Raw genomic sequence first — 26,230 nt, 5'->3', positions numbered from 1 at the left:
CATTTACTCCCTTGTAGAGTTTCACTACAGCTTAAAATAAAGTTTTTTAAAATCAACATCGTTCGTTTAAGAATCTAAAGATTCTTATCTGTGTCAAATCGGAGTTTTTTTCTGTTCAGCAAAAAAAAAAAATATCTAGTGACGTTATATTTAGCCAATTACGTAAAAGTGGACTTTTGAGTAAATACCGATGTTTGATTTTAAATGCAAGAGGTTAAATGTTGAAAACGACCTTGTGTCACAACCAGATTCATTTCACTGAAACAATAAAGATGTCTCTGTGTTTGGATTCATTCCTACTTGTGCGTTTACTTTGCTAAAGGTCAGTTTAGGATAATTAATTAATACTATTCCTAATTTATCTTTGTGTAAAGGTTCTCAGAATAAGGAGAAAACGGTCGCTGTGCACACAGTTTAGGGAGGGGACATTGCTTAAAAAAAAAAGAGCAACAATTTGCATGGCTCTCAGGGTTAAAGGCAACAGTTACTCAATCTGATAAATATCAGTATCAGGCAACTCTGGAAACTCAAGTACCCAGAGCACTAGTATTGATTACAACACACCACAGGAGCTGCACACAAAAAAATCCACATTTTGACCTCAAAGGACATGATTGCATTTGCTTCTGGGATATTTTCCCTCTACAGAAGCAACAGTTTGATTTTTTGTTTTGTTTTTGTTTGTAAAATAACAAAACTCTGGATACATACATATAAAACAGAAATTGTTCGTTTTTATTCAAGGCAGCACAAACAAACCATACATTATAAAAATATGCCACTAAAATATATATGTGTGTGTGTGTATATATATATATATATAATGTTTGTTAACACTGGACTAGCATCTGAGAAACATTAAGACAACAATTTACAACAAAGTATACTGAAAATGAAAATAGATGTAAAAACATACACGCACACACACACATGCACAAAAAGAAAATCGGCTTGTGTTGCATGTGTGATCCAACACGCTGCAAGTCCTGGGAGCACAAAAATAAAACTAGACATAACGGGCACATCACTGTGCTTCATTTTAGCCAAGACGACACATTCAAAGACTAAAATCATGGCAGCATGCACTGTTTCTTGCAAAAACACCATTAACCAGGGAAAGGAAATACCCAAAAGAAGGTAATGTTCACATTATCAAACAATATCAGGCAGTTGATTTGATACTGATTGCTGTTATTAACGTAGCTCTCTTCAGGCCTTAAAAATGTTAACACAGCTGTGTAGCATACAACATAAAATAACAGTGAAGAAACTGAGCAAGCCTGTGCACCACGTTTGACAGACTTTACTTCAGTAAACCTTATACTCCGATCCTCTCTTACTATCTGTACATGTTGGCTTGCTATGCCTGCTTTTAAAGTAAGTTACAATGTCCTACTTATGGAATAAAAAAAGTCATACAGAGCTACATTGTTGCAGACACATATCCTGGCACCACTGGTGACTTTGACTAATTTCAGAACTTGAAAATAAACTGATTACAAATCTAACCTGGCTGACTGGAGATGTGGTGCTGTAATCATACACACACACGCACACACATTGCAGTGAGGTTATGTGTGGAGACTTCCTTTTGTGCTTGTGTCCATTACTGTACTGTACGTGTACGCTATGGTTGTATCTGCATGCATCTGTGGTATGTCTGTGCAGGTGAATCTAAGCATTAAGACTGTACTCCTGCTTGTAGCAGCAGGGCCGGCAGACAGCGTTGACTAGGCCATTTCCCAGCTGTAGGAGACAGATGATGAACTCCAGCACTGCCAGGCCCAGTAAGACACACAGCAGAGTGATGTTCCACTCTACAATGTTAACCGGCTGAAGGCACCGTGTCCACGTTTCTGGCTGCAGAAGATACCTGGGACAGAGAGTAAGTGTGATTATCAAAGAGCAAGTCACAAACTGGTGAAGGCATAACTGATCCAGAAAATTAGAGCAAGTGCTGTTGCGCTACATTCTCTCCAGAAAGGCAGTGAAGACTCAAACGCAGAAATCTAACCTCCTAATGCTCACCCCAACCTGGTCATGGCAGATGGCTGCCCCTCCCTGAGTCTGGTTCTGCCTGAGGTTTCTTCCTCTTAAAAATTAGTTTTTCCTTCCCACTGTTGCGCATTTTTCTTAGGTACCGTATTTTCCGCACTATAAGGCACACTTAAAATCCTTAATTTAATGCTAGTTTCCACCTAAACATGATATACCATGCTCTGACTGAAATTTAAACGACCAGTGGGCAGCAGGCTATAGAATGGAGTGACATATCAGTGTCCAATGTAGGGGTTTATGTGCAAGTAAACCATCAACACTGACACAAATACAAGAAAACTGCCTCTGAATAGCTGTCCATTATGGGTGAAAGGGTTAAGCACTTTGAGGAGACTATTGTTGTGATTTGGTGCTACATAAATAAAACTGAAGCGAACTGATAAATGAAGCAGACAAAATGTGATAAGTTGATTCAAAGTGTTAAATTAAAAGCTTTCCTACTCTAATTTTAAAGATGAGGCCTTAAGGGAGGCCAGTGCAAGTGAGGGAGGTCATTTGTAGACTGAAGAATCATAATAAACTATCAGAGAGAGAGCAAAAGCTTTAAGAGTGGTCAAATCAACAATCTGGTGCTTTTTTAGAATAAACGAATGCACAAATCATTTCAGCCTGAAAGGCCACAGACAATAACTAAAGTATATGATACAATTATTGACAAAATTATTTATACTTCAGAAAAACATCAACTTTGCAACATCTAACCAAGTCAATAGTCAAGACCTTAATATATAGAAATATAGGGTTTACAGCCATGTGCAAACCGCTGGTTATGCAGCAAAAATGCCAGACTATACCAGACTATACCAGTAAATGGCTATACTCTCTGCTCAGCTTCAGCTAAATGCTGCAAAACTAATCGAACAGCACAAATGCACACTGCAAATTTTCTCAAGATAATCAAACGGGATATTCTTCAACGGTCAAGTTAACTGATCTCATCCCAGCATGCTTTTCAGTTAATGGAGAAAAACGTGAAGGGAGAGACCCACAACTGAAGGTGACTGATCTTCTGTATTTTAATTACCTGATATAATACATAGTAATAATGCGTAAATAATAATGCATGTGATATAATCTCTTTTCACAGTTTCTGTGTAAAAGCATGCTTTTAATAATCGTTCTTTTATTAATCAGTGTTGCAGCATTATAAGTTAGAGTTACAACTTACAACTTTTTCAGTTACTTTTTTACAGTTGGTTTTCTGTTTGTTTTTGTTTTGTTTTTATACAGGTATTTATATTAAAAAATACCTTTGTATTACCAACGCCGCACAAAATATGCACCTATGCAGGCATCTACATCTTCACACACAAAGCGCTAGGATGTATCCTTACCTGCCCTTTTGGTCTGCAAAGGGGTACGACCATCCATATGAGGTAAAGCATTGGGGGCCCTGCAGGAGTGCATACCCTGATACGATGAAACAGTAGGCAGACCCCACCAGACCGACCACAGCTGCCAACACTGACCCACACATCTACAGAGGAACAGCAGCACACAAAGGGATTTTTAAACACGTGCTTTCGTGTTTTTGTGCAGCTTTATTTCTGCCTGAATGAAAGCTGCTTCACTTATGCATTTCATAAATGAGATACGGAGGCAGCTGCTACACACACACACACACACACGTGTAGCTGCAGCTGTGCCTGTGGCCTGAAGGGTGTGAGCCAAGCTTTGTTGAGTGTTACCTAACAATGGGGGCCTTGTTGAGTTATCATAGCTGGCTTAGAATTAGCATTCAGTTCATAAGGACACAGTGTTGGGCCGCTTAAAAACTTTACCCTTGTAATCAAGTTAGTAGTGAGAAGAAAAGACACAGGAAAACATTTAGATTTAAGAAAATGAAAATGGCAGCCGGCAGTTTGGAAATAACGGCCTGCATGTTGTGAACACAATTTTCTGTGCAGCACAGCGTCTCCTTTGTAGATTTTTAAGCATTATTTACAGCTTAACACGTCTCTTACCATTAAACTCTCATTCCAGCAGCAACTACATTTCCCCAGCGTGGTGAAGGCAACAGCTGGAACCAGCATCTAAAAGTACAGAAAGTATTTGTTATTTGTTTTATTGACCATTAATAACACCCAATGAGAGCAATCTTTGCATTTGGTTACTAGGAGCTGCCAGAGTAATTCATTGCTCTATACCAGCATCTCTACTGCCACCTACTGTTGATCACCGCTTACAAGTTAAATCCTGTGTTTCATTCATACAGCATATACCACAAAGTTTTCTCAAAGAGCTTTGCAATCTAGCCAACATGTGGCACACTCTATCCTCAAATGTCATGTTGCCGCACTAAATACTGTACAAATGTCACCTAACAACAAATCACATATATTCAACACAATCAGCTTGAAGCTGTAATGTTCATTCAGCTGTTAGTTTTTTAATGGGACTTAGTCTTAGAGATATTCTTGGCTTCATGTAGGTGGTGAAAAATGGGACTATTCTCCCTGAGATCCAAATTCAAAGTGACTTTAATGATACATATCGTACATTGTTTGACTCTGGTCCAAAACAAAATGGCCAACCTCCACATGAATAAACCTGCTCTCTCTTCGTTGCCCTAACAGAGAGAAATGGTTTGCTATAGCTGGAGTTAATTAATAGTGCACATTAAACATAACTTTATGACAGACCCTTCTGCGTCCTAATGGTACGAGTACTTTGAGATGGGCGAACATGACCACAGGCCATATAAAGTGCAGTGTGAACTGCGGCAGCTGCCACATAGTATACTTGTGTGTACTTGTGTGTACTACTCAAGAACTAAAGGCAATCCAACATCTGTTTGTTTCAGGAATCTACTTTTTATCTTCTTCATCCCTTATTTTCTGTCCTCCTCTTCCCTGTGTCGGTATCTTTTGCTCTCCTACTACATTGTAAAAGAGGAAAGGCAGTTCACTTGGTTTAACACATTAACATATGAACAGAAACAAAGAGAGGGATCAGAGTGTTGTTCCACATCCTGGACATCCCTCTTAAAGCCCCATCCTATAACAGAGGCAGCAGGGGAGGCTGACGACAAGCAGCGGCGGGAGGTGCACAGTGAGAAAGGAAGAGAAGGAAAAAGGAAGCCAGAAGAGCAAGGGAGAGGAAGGGAGTAACCCAAAAATAGATTAGGCCCTGATTGGTTCAGTTTGCTCTTTGACTCTCGGCATTTGGTCATTTCCACAGAGAAAGATAAAGCCCAGAGAGGGAAAAAATAAGAGTAGCACAGAAAGACTAACACAAACTCAGACTAAAAATCCTTCCTTTCTCAGACAAAGAGGCCCAAGATGGATTTTAGTCAGACTGCCCTTTATAAGTATTTTATAAGGCTTGTTTAAAAGTAATTACACTGAGAACGTTTTAGCAGTTAAAGACGTGACATATTACAGAGAAAGAGCAGGAAAGTGAGAATATACAGTGTAAGTCAATATGGTTTTCAGGCTTCTTTCCTTTATCCTATGCAGGATTTAAAGGTTTAAAGTTCTCTCTCTCATAACTTCACAGGCCTTCATACCACCAGCTATCAATGCCGCCGTACAGACTCATCACACTCAGAAATTTTTTTTTTTAAAGGTTCAAAACCTGCCATAAGTGGTGCCTGTTTTTGAAAGCTTGAACATTTCGATTAAGACCAAACTGAAAAATCAGAAACATAGGCAAGGCGATAGTGGAATGCACGACATCCAGTCTTTATCGTGTTGTTCTTCACAAAGTCTTGATGTTACAACTTGTACAAACCCTGAGCACTTTCACAGACACTCTGAGCATATTTTTTTTACTCAAAATGTGCACGTGTTCTGCTGATTAACACACTTGGTCTTGTCTGGGAGGAAAAAATTACAGTCTCTCCTCTGTTCCTCCACAAAACCAAATTAAAAGAACAGCTCCTTTCTGCTCAGTCCGAGCATAAACCCATCAGATCAGCGGCATGCAGAGCAGACGGATTAACTGTGGATGCACACAAAACTCCATTGTTCTCACTGAGCAACTGCAAACACTCGGTCTGAATGGTGCTGATGGGAAAACGACTAGAATTTAACAAACTTTTGACGTAAAATCAAAACTCAACCAAAATCCTCTCAACTACAACTAAACTAATTTAGTAGAAGTTAAAAGCAAGTTGAAAGCATAAATGAGTATTGACTAGTATCAACTTATCAACAAAAGCGAGGCATTCTTACACACAGTGGCACTGCCACTGACTACATGTGCCAGCACCTGCTGCACTTACTGCTGAATGAGGGAGGCAGGAAGGTGACATAAGCATCCAGCAATTGTAATCGCACTTTTAAAGGATTTCATCTGCTAACTGGGTAGTGTTTCAGAGTCACATGGTCACGAGTGAGAGAATGCTTCTTACACACGGCAGTGAAAATGACTCATGATAAACAATGGCTGGCTACAAATGAAAAGGAAATCTCACTACACTGAGAATCACTGAATTTCACCCTTTCACCTAATCTAAAGGAGATAGATACACCACTGGCATCTGTCCCAAATCACATTGCTGACACATATTTTAAATTTTCCACAGTACGAAGAAAAAATGCTTATTATATAGCATCCAAGCTGAACTTTTAGTAAAAGGACATTGAACTCTGTATCATGTGATGTCACGTTTTCAGTAACAGCTCATCAAATGGAACACAAATAAACCTTCAGACGCACAAGCTTCTAGTTTCTTCTTCTTCTCCACTACAGCTGCCAACCATTGAAACAGCAAAAAATGAAAAAACAAACACTATTACGATCAATTATTTTGGAGCATTTGGACAGGGTGTTGTCTAAAACCTCAAAATGTCGTACATACAAAAAATATAGATAAATAACTAGCTAGTTTTTCTATTATTGATTGGCAATACATCCATTCTGAGTTTACTATTGAGCTAAACTATTATAATAACGTCTGATTAAAATTTGAAGAGTATATTTTCTCTTCACTACTCCACTGTGTTTATTCTCCATGTGATACAAAGTATTAAATAAATGAATCTTTGAGCACAGTCACCACCATGACCGGAAGCTAAAAACAGATGCAACCTTCAGATATCTGATGATCCAATCAAACTTAAACCCTAAACTATAATGTTACAAATTAAAAATTATATAACACAAGATGATCAAAGAGGGGTTTTTTTTATTTTTTTGTACTCACCAACAGCCCCCCACCTCCTAGGCCACCAAAGTACCAGATGTAGCTGGCCAGGCGGTCCTGCTTAATGTAGGTGATTTCTCCCATGGGAAACAGCAGCAGCAGGTTTGCCACAATACAGCAAAGGGCCAGAGGCAACAGAGCCAGGCCCAGAGACCTGGCAAAACCCACCGAACAACACATCGCTCACCCCCCAGAAAATCCACGCTCACAACCACAGGGTGGAGAGGAGAGAGCTAGAATGGGCTGAGGAAGGCAGAGACCGAGTGAAAGAGGGGAGGGAAGGGTCCGAGCAGCTGGGGAGGCAGGAAACGAAAATAAGTGACAAGACCCTGGTGTTTGTGTGTGTGTGTGTGCTTGTGTGTGTGTGTAACTGCTAGTGTGTTAGATTTTCCTTCCTTTGCTGAGAAGGTTCTGCCATGACACACGTATGAGGAAGTACACACTCACAGGAAGCTGGAGGGTGACCCAATAGAACTCTGGCACAAATATAATGAAGAAACCCACAAGTGTGTGTGTGTGTGTGTGTGTGTGTGTGTGTGTGTGTGTGTGTGTGTGTGTGTGTGTGTGTGTGTGTGTGTGTGTGTGTTTCCCACAGCCTCTTAGATAGCAGGGTCTTTTAGAGCACTTTTATACTTACACAGCAAGGAGCCAATTTCCCTCACAGTGACTTAATCATAAGAGCAGATCCATAATCTGGGATAGTCTATAATATTTAGTTTTAGTGGGAAGTGGGAAGTTTTAGTGGGAATCCAGATCGCTTTCTAAATACCTGCAGGACTGCCTTAGCTGAGAATGGACTTTTTGAGTTTCCTACCACATCTATTTTGGTATTAGTTGGTATGTAAGGTGCTGCTCGAATTATTTTATTTATTGGTTAAAACTGCACGGTGGTGTAGATTTTTAGTATATCAGGTAATGAGAAAAATGCAGTTGAAAGTCTAAAAGAGGTGAAAACATATTCAAATCTGTGAACAAGTAAACTAGTTTTGTCATCGGACAACAACAGCAGTGTTTGTGTGATCGGTGGATGCAAAATGTGTATTAAAGGTTTCCACACTGTAGGGTAGGCAGTCATGGCTTTAAAGCGTTTGATTCAATTTACCTGTTTGTTTCAGGTAATGATGCCGTAGGTCAGCAGGTGTATGTAGGTCAATAAAGCATAATGTGACCTCTGTATGTATACATGTGTGTGTTTCAGATGCCCACAACACTGTGAGCTGTTTTATAATCCAGCTGGAATTCAGCACATCCAGATCAACTGCAGGGTAAGCTGGTACTGACCGCTAACAACCTGGACTAAAGAGCTGCGTCGATTCAGGCAGATTTTGTAAGACCAGAGTGTATGTTTGAGAGCAAACGCGTGGTACCAGGGTGGCTCCAGGGGCTCTAAGGAGATCAACACTGAAACAAAGTCCAACATCGTTATTCTACAAAGAGAAATCTGTGCGGTGGATATGTGTGAACTGGCAGCTAAGTGGTTCTCAAGCTGTTTACCAACTTGCTGAGAGTTTTTCACAGATTTGAAAAAGCATGCACTGTAATTTATTCTGTCACTGTGCCTCTGTCTTTATGTGTTCTGTTTGTGTGTTAGACTGGGAGGCAGCAGGGCGTTTCCCAGCGGCTAAAAATTCACTAAAAGATAAAGCTCATACACAAATGCAAATCACTTCACCCTTCCTGCTTGAAACCAGGCACTGCAAACATGCAGAAATGGCTTACACTCTGAAATGCCTTTGAGATTCTGATAATTATGTTTATATATTTTGTTGCCTCGCACCAAAAAGGTCAGGCAATAAGCAAGTTCAGCTTCCAGGCAGGAAGAGATTTGTTGTGATTTTTGTGCCAAGTAACAACGTCTTACAAGAACAATGATTAAGAATCGCCCCGAGCATCTCTACATCCAAGCCCTTTTTGAAACGTTTTCTTCTAGTTTAGTCCACTTGATTAAAATCAAGATAAGATCTCTATTAGGCTCTGCAGCTTCATGTTTTTACTCTCAAGCTCTACAAAAGTAGGTTTGAAAATAAGCTAATATATTGATTAAGCATAACATTATGACCACCTGACTAATAAACGAGTTGGTCCGTCTTTTCCTGCCAAAACAGCCCTAAACCATCGAGGCATGGACTCTACTAAACCCCTGAAGGTGTGCTGCGGTATCTGGCACCAAGATGTTAGCTGGAGATCCTTGCAGTCCTCTAAGTTGTGATGCGTGACCTCCATGGATCTGAGTTGTTTGTCCAGTACATCCCACAGATGCTCGATTGGATTGAGGTCTGGGGCACTGGGAATTTCAGCAATTTGAACTACAGCAGGTCATCTTTTGGATCGGACCACACAGGCCAGCCTTCGTACGTCACGTGCATCAATGAGCGTTGGCCACTGATGACTCTCCTGCCGATTCACCACTCATCCTTCCTTGGACCACTTTTGATAGATACTGACCACTGCAGACCAGGAACAGCCCACAAGTGCTGTAGTTTTGGAGATCACAGTTTGTCAAACTGGCTCAAATCCTTACACTTGCCCATTTTTCTGGTTCTAACACATTAATTTCAAGCACAAAATATTCACTTTCTTCCTAATATGTCCCACTCACTAACAGATGCCATGATGAAAAGATAATCAGTGTTATTTACGTCACCTCTCAGTGCTTATAATGTTATGCCTGATCGGTGTACTTCTACTCTACTTGTACTGCTGTTTGATTCTGACATCAGGGGCTAAAGCTGCAAGCAATTCAGAAACAACTATAAAATTAGAACCAAAGATTCAAACAGCAACTTAAAATAAATGCACACCTATATGTATTTGGCAGATTTAAGTTAATGCAAACTGATGAAGCATATTTCACTGACAGAAAATCTGAAATACTGATGTTTTAATTGATGTGATGTTAACAATAACAGAAAATGATTCACGGTAAAAAAGGAATAGCAAAATTATGCAAAATAGAATTTTTAACGATGACACTATAATACTGATGTACATAATTCAGAGCAGAGTAAAAATGGAATGACTACTTATTGTGGACAGAGGTTTATGTATGGAACAACACTGCACTTCTAGCAAACTTCAAATCAGCACCAGCTAATTAAAGAGACTGAAACAGATAATTATCTCTGCCAAAACACAGAGTTGAGGAAGGACATCTTTGGCATCAATGCAGCAAAGATAAAGATCTTCCTGTTTGTCACTTTTCACATTATAAATAATCTGAGGTTGTACTGATTTATATTAAACTCTACATCCAGCAAATGTGATTTAACTCGACATCTAATGAACACAAGCATAAAAACATGATTCCATAAGGCACTTCTTGAAGGTACAATGGTTTTTGAAAGCGTTATAAAGCTCACTGTCAAATATCAGCTGACAAATAACAACCTGTGTACTGCACATCATTTGTAGGCATTTCTTTTCAAGTAGTTCTATGATGAAATCTTCTGATTACAACATTAACAAGGCAAGAGCATTTTCTAATACCCCTGAGCACATCCATCTGCTCTGGGATCCGATCCTGCCCAAAGCACCCTGGAAGGACGATCCCCTTGGGTGACAGACGGATTCCACCAATCCCCCACTGCGATGATCTGCCCCCGCCCAAACTGAGACCTCTTGTGGCCTGTGTGTGTGAACGAAAAGGAAGATGCAAAAACCCACTGAGCTGTATGGACTGTAGGTACAACAAATGAAAATACTTTCTAAGTCTAATTAGCATGCTAGCATCATGAAATCAAGGTTTTTGGAGTGTTAGTCAGTGTCTGAAAATAGGTAGAACATGTAAACCAGAGGATATGAAGATGAGCAGTAGGAAGAGGCGTGCACTGTTCTTTTCTTCACTGACAAATTTTGAACAGTTAGATATTTTAGATTTGTAAATCATTAATCACAAAAACTTAAAACGAAAAGTTCAAAGGTTAAAACCGGCTTCACTGGTTAGCATTTTGTAGAAAATACAGTAAAACACAAGGACAGTGGGGAGGATTGTTTTTATTTGACTTTTTATTCCTCTAACTAAAGCCTTTTATTATTAAATAATACTTCATTAAAATTATCCTGAACTGAGTCTTTTATGATAAATTTTGTTAATGGTTTTAAAACCACAACATGGAATTTGATACAAAATTAACTTCAAAATGCAGAAATGTGAACTCTTCAGCATATTTTATATTCTGTGCTGCTAGTTGTACAAGAAGCTGATCGCACTATGATCCGACTATCACGGTGGGAAAATCTTGGATAGGCAAAAGTTGATGCACGCATCATATTCACACTCAGAAAAACCAGAGAGCCATCGTAAGCAGCACGTAAGAGGAACAAGTACAAACATCCTGTTAACAACAGGAAGCAAAAGGGTTTATGAGAACTGCGGTCTAATGCCGCTGATTTGAACCTCATGGTTATTCTAAGAAATGGCCTCATTTGTTTATTGCCGTTAGTGTATTGCACATCAATATAATAATTAATGTCACACATTAACTTTTAATGACATAACATAAGTCGTGACTAAAGAACTGAAACGTATTACCTTGACTTACGACTGAGAGCAAAGGCCTTCGAAAGTAACTGTTTTGGTGACATCTTGCACTACAAAGGTGTTTTTCCTGCTTTTCTTCAATCGCTTTCATTAATGAGCAAGAGAATGATCCCAAAAAGTTGATTCTGTTCATCGGGATGTAGCGTTTTCAAGAGAATGATCAGTTTTTTAGAAGTATGACATAAATCACACAGAAAAATTGAATGAAGCTATTAATAGTGAGCAAACAGTTAATTATGTGTACCTGACACTGGCCAGTTGACACGGTGTCCTCGTCTTTTCAGTTCCTCGGCTACCTTCTGGTCGATCCCCTCCTCCAGGTTAACCAACCACTGACCAGCTGAGAAAAAATGTGACCACATACAACATAATTTAGAGGAGTTTTCTTCTCAAGTGTTTCCAAAAGTAAAAAACAAAAGAAAAAAATGAGAGATGACATCAGCATTTTTTAAGGAAAATCTTATCTACTTAACAAATGATGTTACATCACGCTGAACAGCTGATTTGACTACCAGCCAACCACCTAATAAAATGCATGGCAACATATTTTATGGCAAAGTTAGTTGCTAAGTTTACATGTGTTTCAATAGCACATTAACTACCAAACAGCTTAATGTGCATTTCATATGACAAAAATAAAAAATACACAAGCACATGAGCCAATTATACACTTGAACACACTTGATTGTACAGCATACATCTTTAATGGCTAAAAACAAGAATTGGGTCCACAAGTTTGAATTTATTTTGGATTTTCTCCACACATGATAAAAAGGTTCAAATATAAATGCAGTTAACTCTTGTGGTGCTGAAGAATCTTTTAGCTTAACATGACAAAGAGCCTTTTAACTTCTCGTTAATGATCATGATTGATTACAACTAGTGGTTTCTCTTTGACACTATAAAAAGATTGGTCTGACCAATACTGGGAACAAAGAGAAAGGCCAAGAACTCAGTGAAGCTCTCAAAAGAAGAATTGTTGGAAAGGTCCAATTGAGCCATTTCCACACAAGTACAGTTCATCAGATCATCATTTCAAACGACTGTACATAAGTGCAATTTATTCTGATGTGTCACCACTTTGCCAAATGTCACCCTCAGATCAGAGGAAATCAGTTAGCATGTTCAAGAACAACCCAGGAAGCACCAGGGCTCAACACCAGCATAACTGTCTACAATGAAGCGAGTTCCACATCGCCGTGTAGCAGGCAGCACTGATCCAAAGCGATAGTGCTTCACTTCATGCAAACAATCTGTTACAGTGGTATAAAATGAATGTCCGAATGACTTATCTAATCAATATTTTGACTAAACACACAATGTTACTGATCATTAATCAAGACATAATGTTCTTCTGCTCTTTGAGCTTGCAAATGATTCTAACATTTGCTATAATGGTGCGTGTTTGTGTGTGTGTTTTTGTGCAGGCCTACTTTTGTGGTCATACTCTGCATAGACTCTAGGTGCATCCAGGGCTTGCTGAGGATTCATCCCAAACTCCATCATGTTTAACAGCACCTAACGCAAGAGCAGCATCGGTCACAAGATTGAACGACATATATCTGATGACACTGAAGTCAAGTTGGATATAAGTGTAGTGACATTAAATTAACACTAGCTCTGCCAATGACAAAATATTCATGTTAAAAATCAAACCTTCTGCTCTCTCTTTTGATATATATATGTATATATAGATAGATAGATAGATAGATAGATAGATAGATAGATAGATAGATAGATAGATAGATAGATAGATAGATAGATAGATAGATAGATAGATAGATAGATAGATAGATAGATAGATATAGATATATAGATATAGATATAGATATATGTGTGTCTATTATTAGAATAAAACTATTCAGGGAGGTCTGCATGTGATTCTGGTTAGTTACAGGGCAATACTCTGGCAGGAAAAGTGTTAAGAAACAAATGTCTTCTGCACTTTATGCCCCACATTGTTGCTCTGTGACGCTTGCTGACTCTGTACCTGTACGTGTCCTTGTGGTTGCATAAAAGCTCCCATCACGCCGAGAGCAGCAAGGAGCCGGGGTTTTTGTGATGTGGTTGTTGAATCGGTGAGGAGTGCAGGTATAATGGTGTGATAGGACCGCTTCCTCCCAGCGACGCAGTTTATGTGATTACGGCACAGGGAAAAGTTAGCGCCGCGATTCTGCAGAGATAGAACAAGAAATTTAGAATTCAACCCTTTTAGCTTAAACACTTATGTTTTATGCTTCAGTGTATGTGGTTCCAGTTTAGGAAGCTAAAATGTCTTCATGGCTTCATCAATACATTTACATGCACAACAAAAATGAGCTTGTAAGGTAATGTGAGCATGCAAATTAAGGTAATGAAATATGAAAATCTACAACTTTTTCCACCCAGGCTTCATTTTATATGTCTTTTTTCCCTTAGCTTCACACGGCAGCATTCATGTTCATGTAAAATTCTCTTACATACAGTCAGGTCCATAAATATTGGGACATCGACACAATTCTAACATTTTTGGCTCTATACACCACCACAATGGATTCCAAATGAAACGAACAAGACATGCTTTAACTGCAGAGTGTCAGCTTTTATTTGAGGGTATTTACATCCAAATCAGGTGAACGGTGTAGGAATTACAACAGTTTGCAAATGTGCCTCCCACTTCTTGAGGGACCAAAAGTAATGGGACAGAATAAGAACCATAAATCAAACATTCATTTTTTAATACTTGGTTGCAAATCCTTTACAGTCAATCACAGCCTGAAGTCGGGAACACATAGACATCACCAGACGCCGGGTTTCATCCCTGGTGATGCTCTGCCAGGCCTCTACTGCAACAGTCTTCAGTTCCTGCTTGTTCTTGGGGCATTTTCCCTTCAGTTTTGTCTTCAGCAAGTGAAATACATGCTCAAACGGATTCAGGTCAGGTGATTGACTTGGCCATTGCAAAACAGTCCACTTCTTTCCCTTCAAAAACTCTTTGGTTGCTTTTGCAGTATGCTTTGGGTCGTTGTCCACCTGCACTGTGAAGCGCCGTCCAATGAGTTTTGAAGCATTTGTCTGAATATGAGCAGATAATATTGCCCGAAACACTTCAGAATTCATTGTGCTGCTTTTGTCAGCAGTCACATCATCAATAAATACAAGAGAACCAGTTCCACTGGCAGCCATACATGCCCACGCCATGACACTTCCACCCCAATGCTTCACTGATGAGGTGGTATGCTTAGGATCATGAGCAGTTCCTTTCCTTCTCCATACTCTTCTCTTCCCATCACTCTGGTACAAGTTGATGTTGGTCTCATCTGTCCATAGGATGTTGTTCCAGAACTGCGACGGCTTTTTCAGATGTTGTTTGACAAACTCTAATCTGGCCTGCCTGTTTTTGGGGCTCACCAAAGGTTTACATCTTGTGGTGAACCCTCTGTATTCACACTGGTGGAGTCTTCTCTTGATTGTTGACTCTGACGCACATACACCTGCCTCCTAGAGAGTGTTCTTGATCTGGCCAACTGTTGTGAAGGGTGTTTTCTTCACCAGGGAAAGGATTCTTTGGTCATCCACCACAGTTGTGTCCCGTGGTCTTCCTTGTCTTTTGGTGTTGCTGAGTTCACCAGTGCGTTCCTTCTTTTTGGGAATGTTCTAAACAGTTGTTTTGGCCACGCCTGATGTTTTTGCAATCTCTCTGATGGGTTTGTTTTGTTTTTTCAGCCTAATGATGGCTTGCTTCACTGGTAGTGACAGCTCTTTGGATCTCATCCTGGCAGTTGACAGCAACAGGTTCAAAAAGCAAACAGCACACTTGAAATGAACTCTGGACCTTTTATTTGTTCATTGTAATTGGGGTAATGAGGGAATAACACACACCTGGCCATGGAACAGCTGAGAAGCCAATTGTCCCATTACTTTTGGTCCCTTAAGAAGTGGGAGGCACATATACAAACTGTCATAATTCCTATACTGTTCACCTGATTTGGATGTAAATACCCTCAAATAAAAGCTGACAGTCTGCAGTTAAAGCACATCTTGTTCGTTTCATTTGGAATCCATTGTGGTTGTGTATAGAGCCAAAAATGTTAGAATTGTGTCGATGTCCCAATATTTATGGACCTGACTGTATGTGCTGCTGTGTTACTGGGAAGTTTATTTTAATTATAAAAACCTATAGAACTTTATTAATACAGTATATAAGAGGCAAGCTGAGAAATCAGCTGAAAGTGGTAATGCAGGATCTTGTTTTATGCTGACCATTTAAAAAATGACCCTAATTATTTGAAGCATAATCTCATATTATTCTAAATTCTTAGCATTTTTCCATGATTTAGAAGAATTCCTAGTCTTTCAGTAAATCAAACAGATAAACGCCATTGCTACCTCACATGCGCACAAATAAAGACATTCTCTTTCTGACCCTTCAGACCTGTAGTGAGAATCCACAGTCTTTAGGGACCAGCCCCGTCCCAAAGCCCATATAGTTGCTGTTGACAAAGGAGCATGCATTCCTCTCACTGTCTATCACGCAGAAATACACCGTGTCACTTCCTGTCATCAGGCCGGGCTCCACTCGCTCCATGGCCCTACAGAGTCACACAAACATACAACAACAATCATATTCATTAATAAGTTCACCTAACAGGTCTGTTTTTTACTATTTGGTTATCAAAATATTTGAAAAATGAAAGAAAAATTAAGACTGAAGTAGACTGAGAAGAAAACTTGTGTTGGTTTAAGAACAAAACCAAACTACCAAGTTTGCAAAGATAATTGAAAAGTTTCATGCTTATGCAATAAATGTTGCCATAAACACAATATTACAGGTATGAACGAGGGGTGAGGAGTTTTCCTGCCTTAAGGTACCTTTATTTGTAGATTTTTATTTCTTTTACAATAACCAGACTATTGCAGTGCAGTAAAAAATATTTATAATTTCCTGTTTTTATATGACTTCCCATTATTGCCTAGTTTATTAGAAGCATCTAAACATTAAAACTGTGAAGAGGTTGTGAGGATAACAAGACATCAGAATCAAACTGATGCCTCATTTGGACCTGGTTAACTCATTAAGGTTAAGTTGACAACACATGGAAGCGAGACGTAGAATTAGTGTGTGGATTTGTGTGTGTTGGATGGTGCAGTGACACCGAAATGAACTCGGCAATTTCAAAAAAGCAGGATTTAATACCCGGTATATATCAATATATGTTAATACAATTATTGTGTTGTTGTTAACTTTTATAGTCTGTTTGTCTTTCCGCTGATAAAGACCAGATCAAGTTCAAAGTCCTCGACAATAAAACACATTGTTTCTAAAATATACACTCACACAACAACACACGCCCTGGGTGAATGTGAGGGAAGAGACATGAAGGGATGGGCGCTGAGGTCAGGGGAAGTATAAGTCTACAGACCTATCTAAAGTCAACAGAGGACGACTGGTACACACTGGTACTAACAGATATACACACGCAGAAACACACACCTGTCCGTGCTGATGAGCTGTGCTTGCTGGTGACTGTAGCCCTTGTCCAGTAAGGTTTCCAAAGGGATAGTCACATGACTTGAGTCACCCAGGTAATGCAGAGCATCTGTTAGAGCCAATCGCACAGCCTCAACCAGTACATGGATATAGTCAGAGCTGTTATGGCCTTTAGCTACACACACACACACAAACACAAACACATAGAAATGTATTATAGGGCCCAGGAAAAGCCAAGTATGCAGGTTCATGAACTCTGACTGCACAAAAACAAAAACAGTTACTTATTTTACAATTTACTTTCTGTCAGTGTAAAGAAGTAGTACATATTTAATCCATAAGATAACATAAGTTACGTGATAAAGAAGTGGTGCTGTAGTGAAAGAAAGAAATTCATTAGAAGGACTCTTTGGACTTAAATTAGAAGAAATTAATGTGTAAAATTATAGAAAAAAGTTCCTGTAGCTCATTGTCCAGTCTTTCCTGTAAATATAAAATGGAATGATTTTCTTAATTCACAAAATAAATCCCTTTTTTTTAAATGTGGAGCCAATGGGGAAAAAAATCTGTAGTAAATAGCGTAAAAAACAGAAACATTTCTAGCATTTCATTGTATATCTATTACATAATTACTTTGGTGCAGTATAAATGGACACGGGGAAGGTCCTTATCAGTTACAGTTACAGATAAAGCTTCCTTCATATTTTCCAAAGCGGTCCAGGGGGCCGGTTTAGTCTTTGCTGGACAGATTCTGGCCCCCGGGACCTTATGTTTGGCATCCCTGCTATGTGGAAAAAAATTAACCTCACAGAGGTTAGTTTTTGTGGACAATCATATCCTTTTCCCTTTTTGGTCAGAGGTAAATCAGAGCCACTGCGATGTGTTCCAGTGCAGGGACGGCAGGTTGGACCAGTGAAATCACCAGCGAGCTGACTTTCCATAATGCAGGAAAATCCTTTTTAATTTTCCTGTTTTATTTATATTTTGAATGTCTCTTTAGTTTTTCTGCTGAGCAGCTTTTTATTTCCCCCGTGCTGGGCTGGGACAAACAGGCAGAACACTGTAACTAACTGGGTTGGGTTATAAAATGTGATTTATGGAAATGCAGGAGATATATGGTTTTTATTTTTATGACTCAGCCACTTCTCCAGACTCATATTTACTGTATATTTAAGATTTTACAACAGGCACTAATGCACCTGGCAGGGACTTCTTCACTGTCCCTATGGTTACCTTTGAGTTGAGGAAAGTTCTCCAGGATGTTGAGCATGAGCAGGGCAGCCAGTCCCTGACTGTTAGGAGGAAGCTCCCACAGACGTACACCCTAAACACACAATGAAGTCAAGTTCATTCTGCTGACCATGTTATTAAAATACACACATGACCGGCATCTTTGGTTTCTGACCTTGTACTCTGTGCTTATGGGGGTGATGACCTCGCTGTCATGGCTGCTCAGGTCACCCAAGGTCATGACTCCCCCATTTTGGTTGATGATGTCAACAATGGCCTGGGCCACTCTGCCCTGGTAGAAAGCTGGCTTGCCACGCTCACCGAGCTCCTGTCGATACATGAGCTCATGTACTGCTCACTCAGCCACAGTACAAAACTTTTTACAGATGGTGGTTAACATGATATCGAGGAACACTTGTCCAGCGTTTAAAAGTTCACTCCAGTCAATGTGTGTGTGTGTGTGTGTGTGTGTGTGTGTGTGTGTGTGTGTGTGTGTGTGTGTGTGTGTGTGTGTGTGTGTGTGTGTGTGTGTGTGCTTGTGACTTTGCCCCACAGTGAAGTCAAGCACAACTGTCGAAGAACAATCGAAGAATCTAATCATCCAATGAGGCTGAGGTCATCGCTGTTCTTTCCACTGCCTCATGGTCATGAGTGTAGGTGTGTGCGTGTGTCTGTGGGTGTTGAGATAGGGCATATTTGGCCATCTTCCTGCATTATGGTATTATAAATGCTTGATTGTTTGATAGGTGAATGCAGTAGATCATCAATCAATGCATATTTTAGTGGTGACTCACAAGCAGGCAACCACGCACTCAGATAAACGCACAATGACATAAGCCATAGTTTTCTTTAGTCTGACTGACTCCGGAATCTATGAAATGACAATAGTTGTATAAATGTGCCATTACATATACAAAATTAGACCCAGAGTCATAGCTGGACATTCACATGAAGGTGGAGTACTTAAAGTACTGACACATAACACTAAAAAAAGCAGCATTCACATTTCAGTAGCTGAATAAAGCTTAAGTCCAGCTTTATTGGCTTCAGGTCATAACAAATTACTCACCGTAACTTTTAAAACTACACTTAAATCATAATCACCATTTTATTTGTCAGGAGCAATACATCACACAAATCCTTTCTTCCCTCTACTGACTATCTTGTTACACACTGTACCCTGTAGAATTTTGCCAGGTCTTGGTAAGCTGTACAGCCAGAATGCTGACACCACATGAGCCATTTTGCTGCCCTTATATCCTCAGATAGGGCTTTTCTGCCTGTTCCAAGCTAAACAACCTGTTTTGTCATTTTTATTAAATTTCCCTTCTGGCTATGCTGCTTTAGCTTTTTCTGCCCAAAGACAAGCTTTTAAAAGTATCACATACGTCCATCCATTTCTATCTGATCCCCATTATCTATTGTTGTTCTGCTTTCACTACTTCCTCTCCACTGTTCCATTACTCTTCTATTAGAGATTTAACTTCCTATGATACCTCTGGGTTTATCCAAGGCCTTGCAGTATAAAAGGCTAAGTTAAATTTAGAAAAATCATATAATGACACAGAACAAACAGGGGTTTCTCACAACTTCTACATTGTTGTGTTTCCTTCTTGTGTGAATAACACAAATTATTAGAAATAAATGACATTCTGCTCCTCAAGTGACCTGTGGATTTACCTTCAAAGTTCGAGCCAGGCCAGTGTTTTGGAATACTTGTCCACATTTGGGCGCATGACCGTCAATCATCAATTCTCCACCCAGTTCCTTTCCAGCATCCCTCAAAGCAGACACCCAGTTCGCCCAGTGGTGAGCTGTTAACTCAGCCACAGGAAACCCCACCTCTGCTAGTTCCACAGCCCCACTCAGGACCTCCTGTAAGGACAGCTAGCAAAGTAGGAAGAGGAAACACATGCATGTAACAGGAAACTGAAATGAACAGGAAGAGTGAGATACTGCTCCGTGACAAAATAAGCAAAGGATATAACTAATTTACAATTTTCTGAGGGAATTCCACTAATTTGAATGTTAGTCATCTAGCAATGTGTTTGATTTTCCTTCATCGCCATTATACTGTGATATTTACATTGCACGTCATTTAACCTACATATAAGGTGAGAAGTAATGAACAAGTCATATTGATCTCTGTTGCTTCCAATAATGGGAGTCTTTGAATATAATGGGAGTCTCTTGATTCAAAGCTTTTTTGTTTGTTTTTTTAGATAGACTTTGTCCCCACTTTCAAGGACCTGCATCAATTTTAACCTTAGATGGACAAGTTATTGCAGCTGTGACCAAAGAAAGGAAATCTCTACAGAGGCAATGATAAGCTTTTCTATTCTTTGTTGATGTCTCTTTTTGTTCAAAGTCAAGTCCTATTTCCAGGCATGTTTGTGCATGCTGGTCACTTCTGCAGGGTTTATAGGTATTTACCTCAGTCAAATGATTTATCTTAGACGGGCTGCCAGAGTGTTCTATAAAACACTCCCATGTCACAGATATAGAAGACAAACATAAGCAAACCTTGTGACTTCCTAGCAGCTGCACAGTATCACACCAACATGCTGGGGCCCCAGGGACTGTAACATTCAGAGCATCAAACACTGAAGGAGGGTTCTCTGTGGTGTAACCTTGTCCTTCCAGGAAGTCCAGGGTCAGTGCTCGGGGAGAATGACCACTGAGGACACAGAGAGAGGTTTGGTTTATTGTTGCACACGTAGGGAAAAACAAGGAAAGCACCAAAGGATTCTCCACCTGCCGTTAATCCCTCTGATCTCTCCAGTGTTTCCGTTGTAGAACAAGCAGAAGGCGTCTCCACCAGGGCCGGTGCTGCACGGCTCTGTTACTGCCAGGGCTGCTGCTATGGCAACCGCAGCATCTGCCGCATTGCCACCACGCTTCAGGACATCTGGACACAAATGCGTACCCATGACTGATGGATGTGACTGGTTTGTGCAACATATTAGATCACAACAGCATTCCTAGAATGAAATTGTCATGGTCCTGGATCTTGGACCCTGGGTTTTGCATTTTCTTGGGCTTTTAATTCTTCGTTATTTATTTTGGTGTTCTGAGGCCTGTACTACAAAGCAGGATTTGGTTTTATCCACATAACCTAACCCAGGGCTTTCTATCCTGTGATAGTGGCTCTTTTCTTACCAGGGTACATCACCATAGTAACTTATGCTGCAAACCAAACCTGGTCCAAAGCATGTTATGTTATGTAAACTCACCACCTAATGATGAGTCAAGTCACAGTGTCACCATTCCTAGAACAACCCCTCTGACCTCTGTGCTCAGATAGTAGGGGGGTTTAAAATATTTTTTAATAGCATCTAATGTCTTTGTTTATCCCTGATGAGCATCAGTAATAATGCTCATCTTTGGGGGTTTTTGTATGTTTGGGGGTTTTTTTCTTCCTGTTGGCTGCGAGCAATTTTACGACAATTTTGTTGTTCTAAAAGTATTCATATAGAAATCACTGCGCCTATTTGTACTTGTGGATCTCTCTTGTTAGTTTTGATTAGCTTCACCTGTTTCTTGTTACTGAGCTGTTTCCACTTTCCACTTTTTTATTACAACAGCTTACAAATAAACAGCTTTTGATATTTAACTCTCAGCGTCTTTGCATTTAGGTCCTTACCTCCATACACTCCAGCATAATTTGACAAAAAGAACACTACCACATCATGTTTTAGCTGAATTCTTTTCTCACAGCCCAATTTAGCTTTTTAGATTTACAAATGAGCTTATATATTTATTGTAGATGTCGCAAAACACCAACAAACCAGATTTATGCTCACTTGCCTAAACGCACCACCTCACTTGTATAAGCAAATGTGTAATTGCTGTTTAGCCTTTTTTGGCCCACATTAATAACTGGTTATATAATCAATATACAATTAAGTGAATATGTGTGACTGAACACTTTTCTCTTATAAGTTAATTTGACACTCCTTTTTTAAAATGGTAATGCTGAAATGTGTTTAGAATTTTCTACTGTTCACAACTCTTTTTTAAAATAAATTTAAATACCATCTCATTTATGTCATGCAAACCATTTTTGCATTAGACTTCAACCAGCAGCTCCCTTTCCCTGTTCTTGATATGGTACTCCTAGTACTTAATCATGCAGATACCAATCTCTGAATCTCCAAGCACGATATTCCAGTACACTTCAGACCCAGCCACACCCTGAGACAAAAATTGGTTACCTATTGGAGTGCTCAGACCTCTACATTGAAGAAACCAAACAGCCACTCCATAAATGCATGGCACAACATAGAAGAAACACCTCAACAGGATAAGACATCTAAAGGATAACGGTCACTCTTTTGAGGATTCCAATATTCACATTTTGGACAGAGAAGACAGATGGCTTGAAAGAGGAGTGAAAGAGGCCATCTATGTCCACTGTGAACAACCATCTTGGACAGATCAGAGGAGGTGGCTTACCTAAAATGCAGTTTTGAGATCACCTCCTAGTCACCTTCACCTCAACCCCTCTTGTGTCAGGTGTTGTCAATAGGTCACATGACAGGGTGAGGCAAAGTTTTACAACGGTTTCACCCGAAACCTCTGCTGATAATGACCTACGTCTTTTTCCACACTTTGGCTCATGTGATGAGGCACATGATCAATAGTGGCTCAAAAGATCCACGATCCATATCCAATGGCTGAGGACTCCACAGGTATTGTCAGTTTCGGGGCTCTGCAAACTATATTCCACTTATATTTGTATCTCAGAAGCACCAAAATATATTAAACAGAAATGAAAGAATAAATAGAACCAGCTCTGTGAGGGGTTCATATACATGCAAATAGAAATACTACTCTAACTGGAATACTAATCAATATTGTGAGATGTATTGATTTCTTTAAACAAATCAGCCAATCACAATCAAGCTTTGGCAGAAAAGGATGTCACATTACATAAAAGAGCAAATAATTGTATTAGGTGAAACAAGACATTACGAGAAATGATCAACACAATAACAATTTTATACCTATAATCGGGATTCTGACCTATATGCTCTGTTGTATCTATTTTAACTAATGCATTGTCAAGTCCCACAAGGAAGTCTGACATAAGGTTCTGGTATTCAGCTGCAAGGGTTTACAAAGTGATCCACTGGTGAACTGAATATCTTTCAGTCTTAAATTTCTGGTTGGACCAAACCAGTATCTAAGACTTTCTAACATCTTATAGACAAAACAAAAACACTGAGGTGGCTTCAAACATATAGCTTATAGGTGGAGAAGGATTTTGACTGGAATACAGGTGCATCCAATTTTAGTGGCCAATATAAAAATATATATATATATTCACCTGTGTTTTCATCTAGCTTAAAGTCAAATTATTTTTCTTCTTTTAAGTATTCACAGCACATAGAGATATATATATATATATATAAAATATATAATATATACGATTAAGAAATTGTCTGTCTTACAAGTATCTTTATGACTCTTTATGACCAATACTATAATAAATCCAGTCCTTTTTGGCCGCCGCCCTCTTGGCCAGATCTCTTATTTGTGGCTCAAAATGACTTGATATCTTTCATGAGAGATACGTTTGACATATGTTTAACAGATTATTGGCCAGTAAGTCATTTATAACGGTTTGAATACGGGCAATGATGTTTTGGCACATACCGGAAATCCTTTTTTGGCTCAGCACAGTCTTCATAGCAGTTGCTGAGATTTGATGGTTTAATAGCATCAGATTAGCGCTTACGACACCAACTGACTCTTTACTGTCACCCTTTATTTTTTGTCTTTTGGGTTGCAAACATGTTGGTAAATTTTGGCTCACGCAGTCAGATTCTTTGTGCTCATACTTCGAAATAAGAATATAAAGTTTTTGGCTGTCTTTTCGTTTCAAATCTCCATGGCACTCCACCCACTTACCCAGTCCTATACTGGAAGCTAAAGGTTGGCTGGAAGCCACGCAGCCGTGTAAACACACAACAGGGGACCGACGAGAGGAGAAAGTCAAGTCGGTTCCCATTCTGGTTTCAAATATCAGCGACTGAGGCAGAAACTACGTGAAAATGACGGCCGAGTACAAACGAGAACTGGACTTTACTCCTCTGATCGATTGCTCAGATGTCGACAAGGCAGACAAGATAAGCGTATCGCAGACAACATCGATCATGCCGTTGATCAGCGGGATAATCAGTATTATTGTTGTTTTTGTTGTTACTGCTGCGTTTATGTGCCACTTTATGAATTGCTTTAAGGTTAAGTTTTCACTCGGAAAACTGAGAACTGGCACAATCTCAACACTATCAGAAAAAACTACAACGAAATCTGATTATGGAATATCTAATGGAAATTGCTTTTCCATTAGATATGCGGGTTCTTCAAAAGGTGGAACAAAGGTTAAATCGGACTATTAAAACAATAAATAAATAACAAAATGCACTTTTGTATTTGAATGGAATTTTAATAATTCAATTTAATTGAATTGAATCATTCAATAAATACAAAATAACAGCCAGAAAATACAATTCACAATCCAAGTGTTTAAAGTTTTATAGTTATCTAACAGCTACTCACATTTGTTAGCCTTTTATTGGGAGTTCAATTAAAGCTTACAGTAACGGATAATCGTCTCTATCAATAGTAACAGGTATATTTAAAAATGTGTAAAGAGACTGACCAAATGCTGTAGATCCACCTGAGGAAGCCAAATATAGTTTACTGTATTTGTTTACTTCCTGCCAAACAAGGAATACTTTTTATGTGATACTAGACGTCTTTTGTCAACATGTTTTCTTCTTATTCACTATATTAAAAACCAGAATCCTTCCAGAAGCAAGTCTGATTGCTCAGCAGTCATCTTGTAACATCTCCAGGAATTTAATTGAACAGTTACTGTGAAGTAGTCTTTAATTTCACTGGTTGTCTTGACATGAAAACTGGAAGTTATAGTGTGGTATCCACAATCATATGATGTAGTGGAAGGGTTTCTAGGCCAGCTTAAGATCCAATAGTTGATGCTTCTCTGTCTCTATCATAACTAAAATCACAGGGACAGGTTCACACAAAAATAGATATCAGAGACCAATGTCTAATCCAGATCCTTGTTGTTAAGTAGTTCACCAGATTACCTTGAAAAGACCAAATTAAATTTAACCAATCAACATCAATAGATGCCTTCATTTACAATGAGAGTTGATTAAAGACAGAATTCACATGTTATTCACTCGACAACCTTTCGTATTTAATCGATATATAATTTATTACCAGAAAGGCTGTGGTCCACTGTACTTCTACTGGGTGTTTCTGACACTTCTACAGTGATTAATGAAGAACATTGCTCATAATAATGTTCCACTCCAAGATTACTCACTGTGTCAGGTGACTAACAGCTAAGAGGGCCTCACTGTATAGACCAACTGTCTGTCACTTCCTCTTCTGTCTCCATGTGAACTCAATGTAGAACATTAACTAGTGTGACCGCTGTGTCTTCACTGCTGTGTCTGTGTGCACACACAGGTATGTAATTCAGCATTAATGGCTCTCGGTGTGTTTGCATGCAGCCATGAGCATGTGCATGTGTGTTTGCACATTGCGTGCACGACTGGGAGAGATCCTGCCATATTACAGCTGCCTAATGTAAAATTGAAGCAATGAGATCACACAGAGATAGGCGGGGATGGGGTGAAGGGAGGGTGAGGGGAAGGCGTGGGTGGGGGGTGGGGAGAGGGGAGAGGGGGGTTCTATAAAGGCTCATTCAAGTATTAACTATTCTCACATATCTGGGACAGGTGAA

General features: G+C 39.4%; 2 protein-coding genes across 3 annotated transcripts; both read right to left on the bottom strand.

Moving 5' to 3' along the window:
* Positions 1-732: 732 nt before the first annotated feature.
* tm4sf18 (transmembrane 4 L six family member 18) lies at positions 733-7,590 on the bottom strand. The gene is made up of 4 exons (XM_063500977.1): positions 7,208-7,590; positions 4,023-4,091; positions 3,393-3,535; positions 733-1,873 (listed from the first exon to the last, which is right to left on the bottom strand). Exons 1-4 carry the CDS (start codon positions 7,385-7,387, stop codon positions 1,675-1,677), a joined length of 591 nt encoding a protein of 196 aa, XP_063357047.1. The 5' UTR covers positions 7,388-7,590; the 3' UTR covers positions 733-1,674.
* A 2,517-nt stretch (positions 7,591-10,107) lies between these two features.
* On the bottom strand, positions 10,108-24,575 carry LOC134647158 (glutathione hydrolase-like YwrD proenzyme). 2 transcript variants are annotated; one of them, XR_010096810.1, is made up of 13 exons: positions 24,361-24,575; positions 21,202-21,355; positions 20,971-21,124; positions 20,128-20,334; positions 18,623-18,775; positions 18,451-18,541; positions 17,221-17,392; positions 16,162-16,318; positions 13,738-13,920; positions 13,181-13,265; positions 11,992-12,087; positions 11,739-11,872; positions 10,788-10,832 (listed from the first exon to the last, which is right to left on the bottom strand). XR_010096810.1 is itself a non-coding variant. In XM_063501377.1 (12 exons), the coding sequence occupies exons 1-12, from the start codon at positions 24,458-24,460 to the stop codon at positions 10,687-10,689; spliced, it is 1,698 nt and encodes a 565-aa protein (XP_063357447.1). In that variant the 5' UTR covers positions 24,461-24,575; the 3' UTR covers positions 10,108-10,686. The 2 variants fall into 2 exon arrangements, 1 of the variants encoding a protein (XP_063357447.1); XM_063501377.1 differs by lacking the exon at positions 11,739-11,872 and having other exon boundaries at positions 10,108-10,832.
* Positions 24,576-26,230: the final 1,655 nt, after the last annotated feature.

The sequence above is a fragment of the Pelmatolapia mariae genome, linkage group LG17, assembly GCF_036321145.2.
Source record: "Pelmatolapia mariae isolate MD_Pm_ZW linkage group LG17, Pm_UMD_F_2, whole genome shotgun sequence".
In the NCBI taxonomy this organism is placed as follows: domain Eukaryota; kingdom Metazoa; phylum Chordata; class Actinopteri; order Cichliformes; family Cichlidae; genus Pelmatolapia; species Pelmatolapia mariae.
Note: the sequence above shows the minus strand (reverse complement) of the source record. Positions and strands in the feature narration are given on the sequence as shown.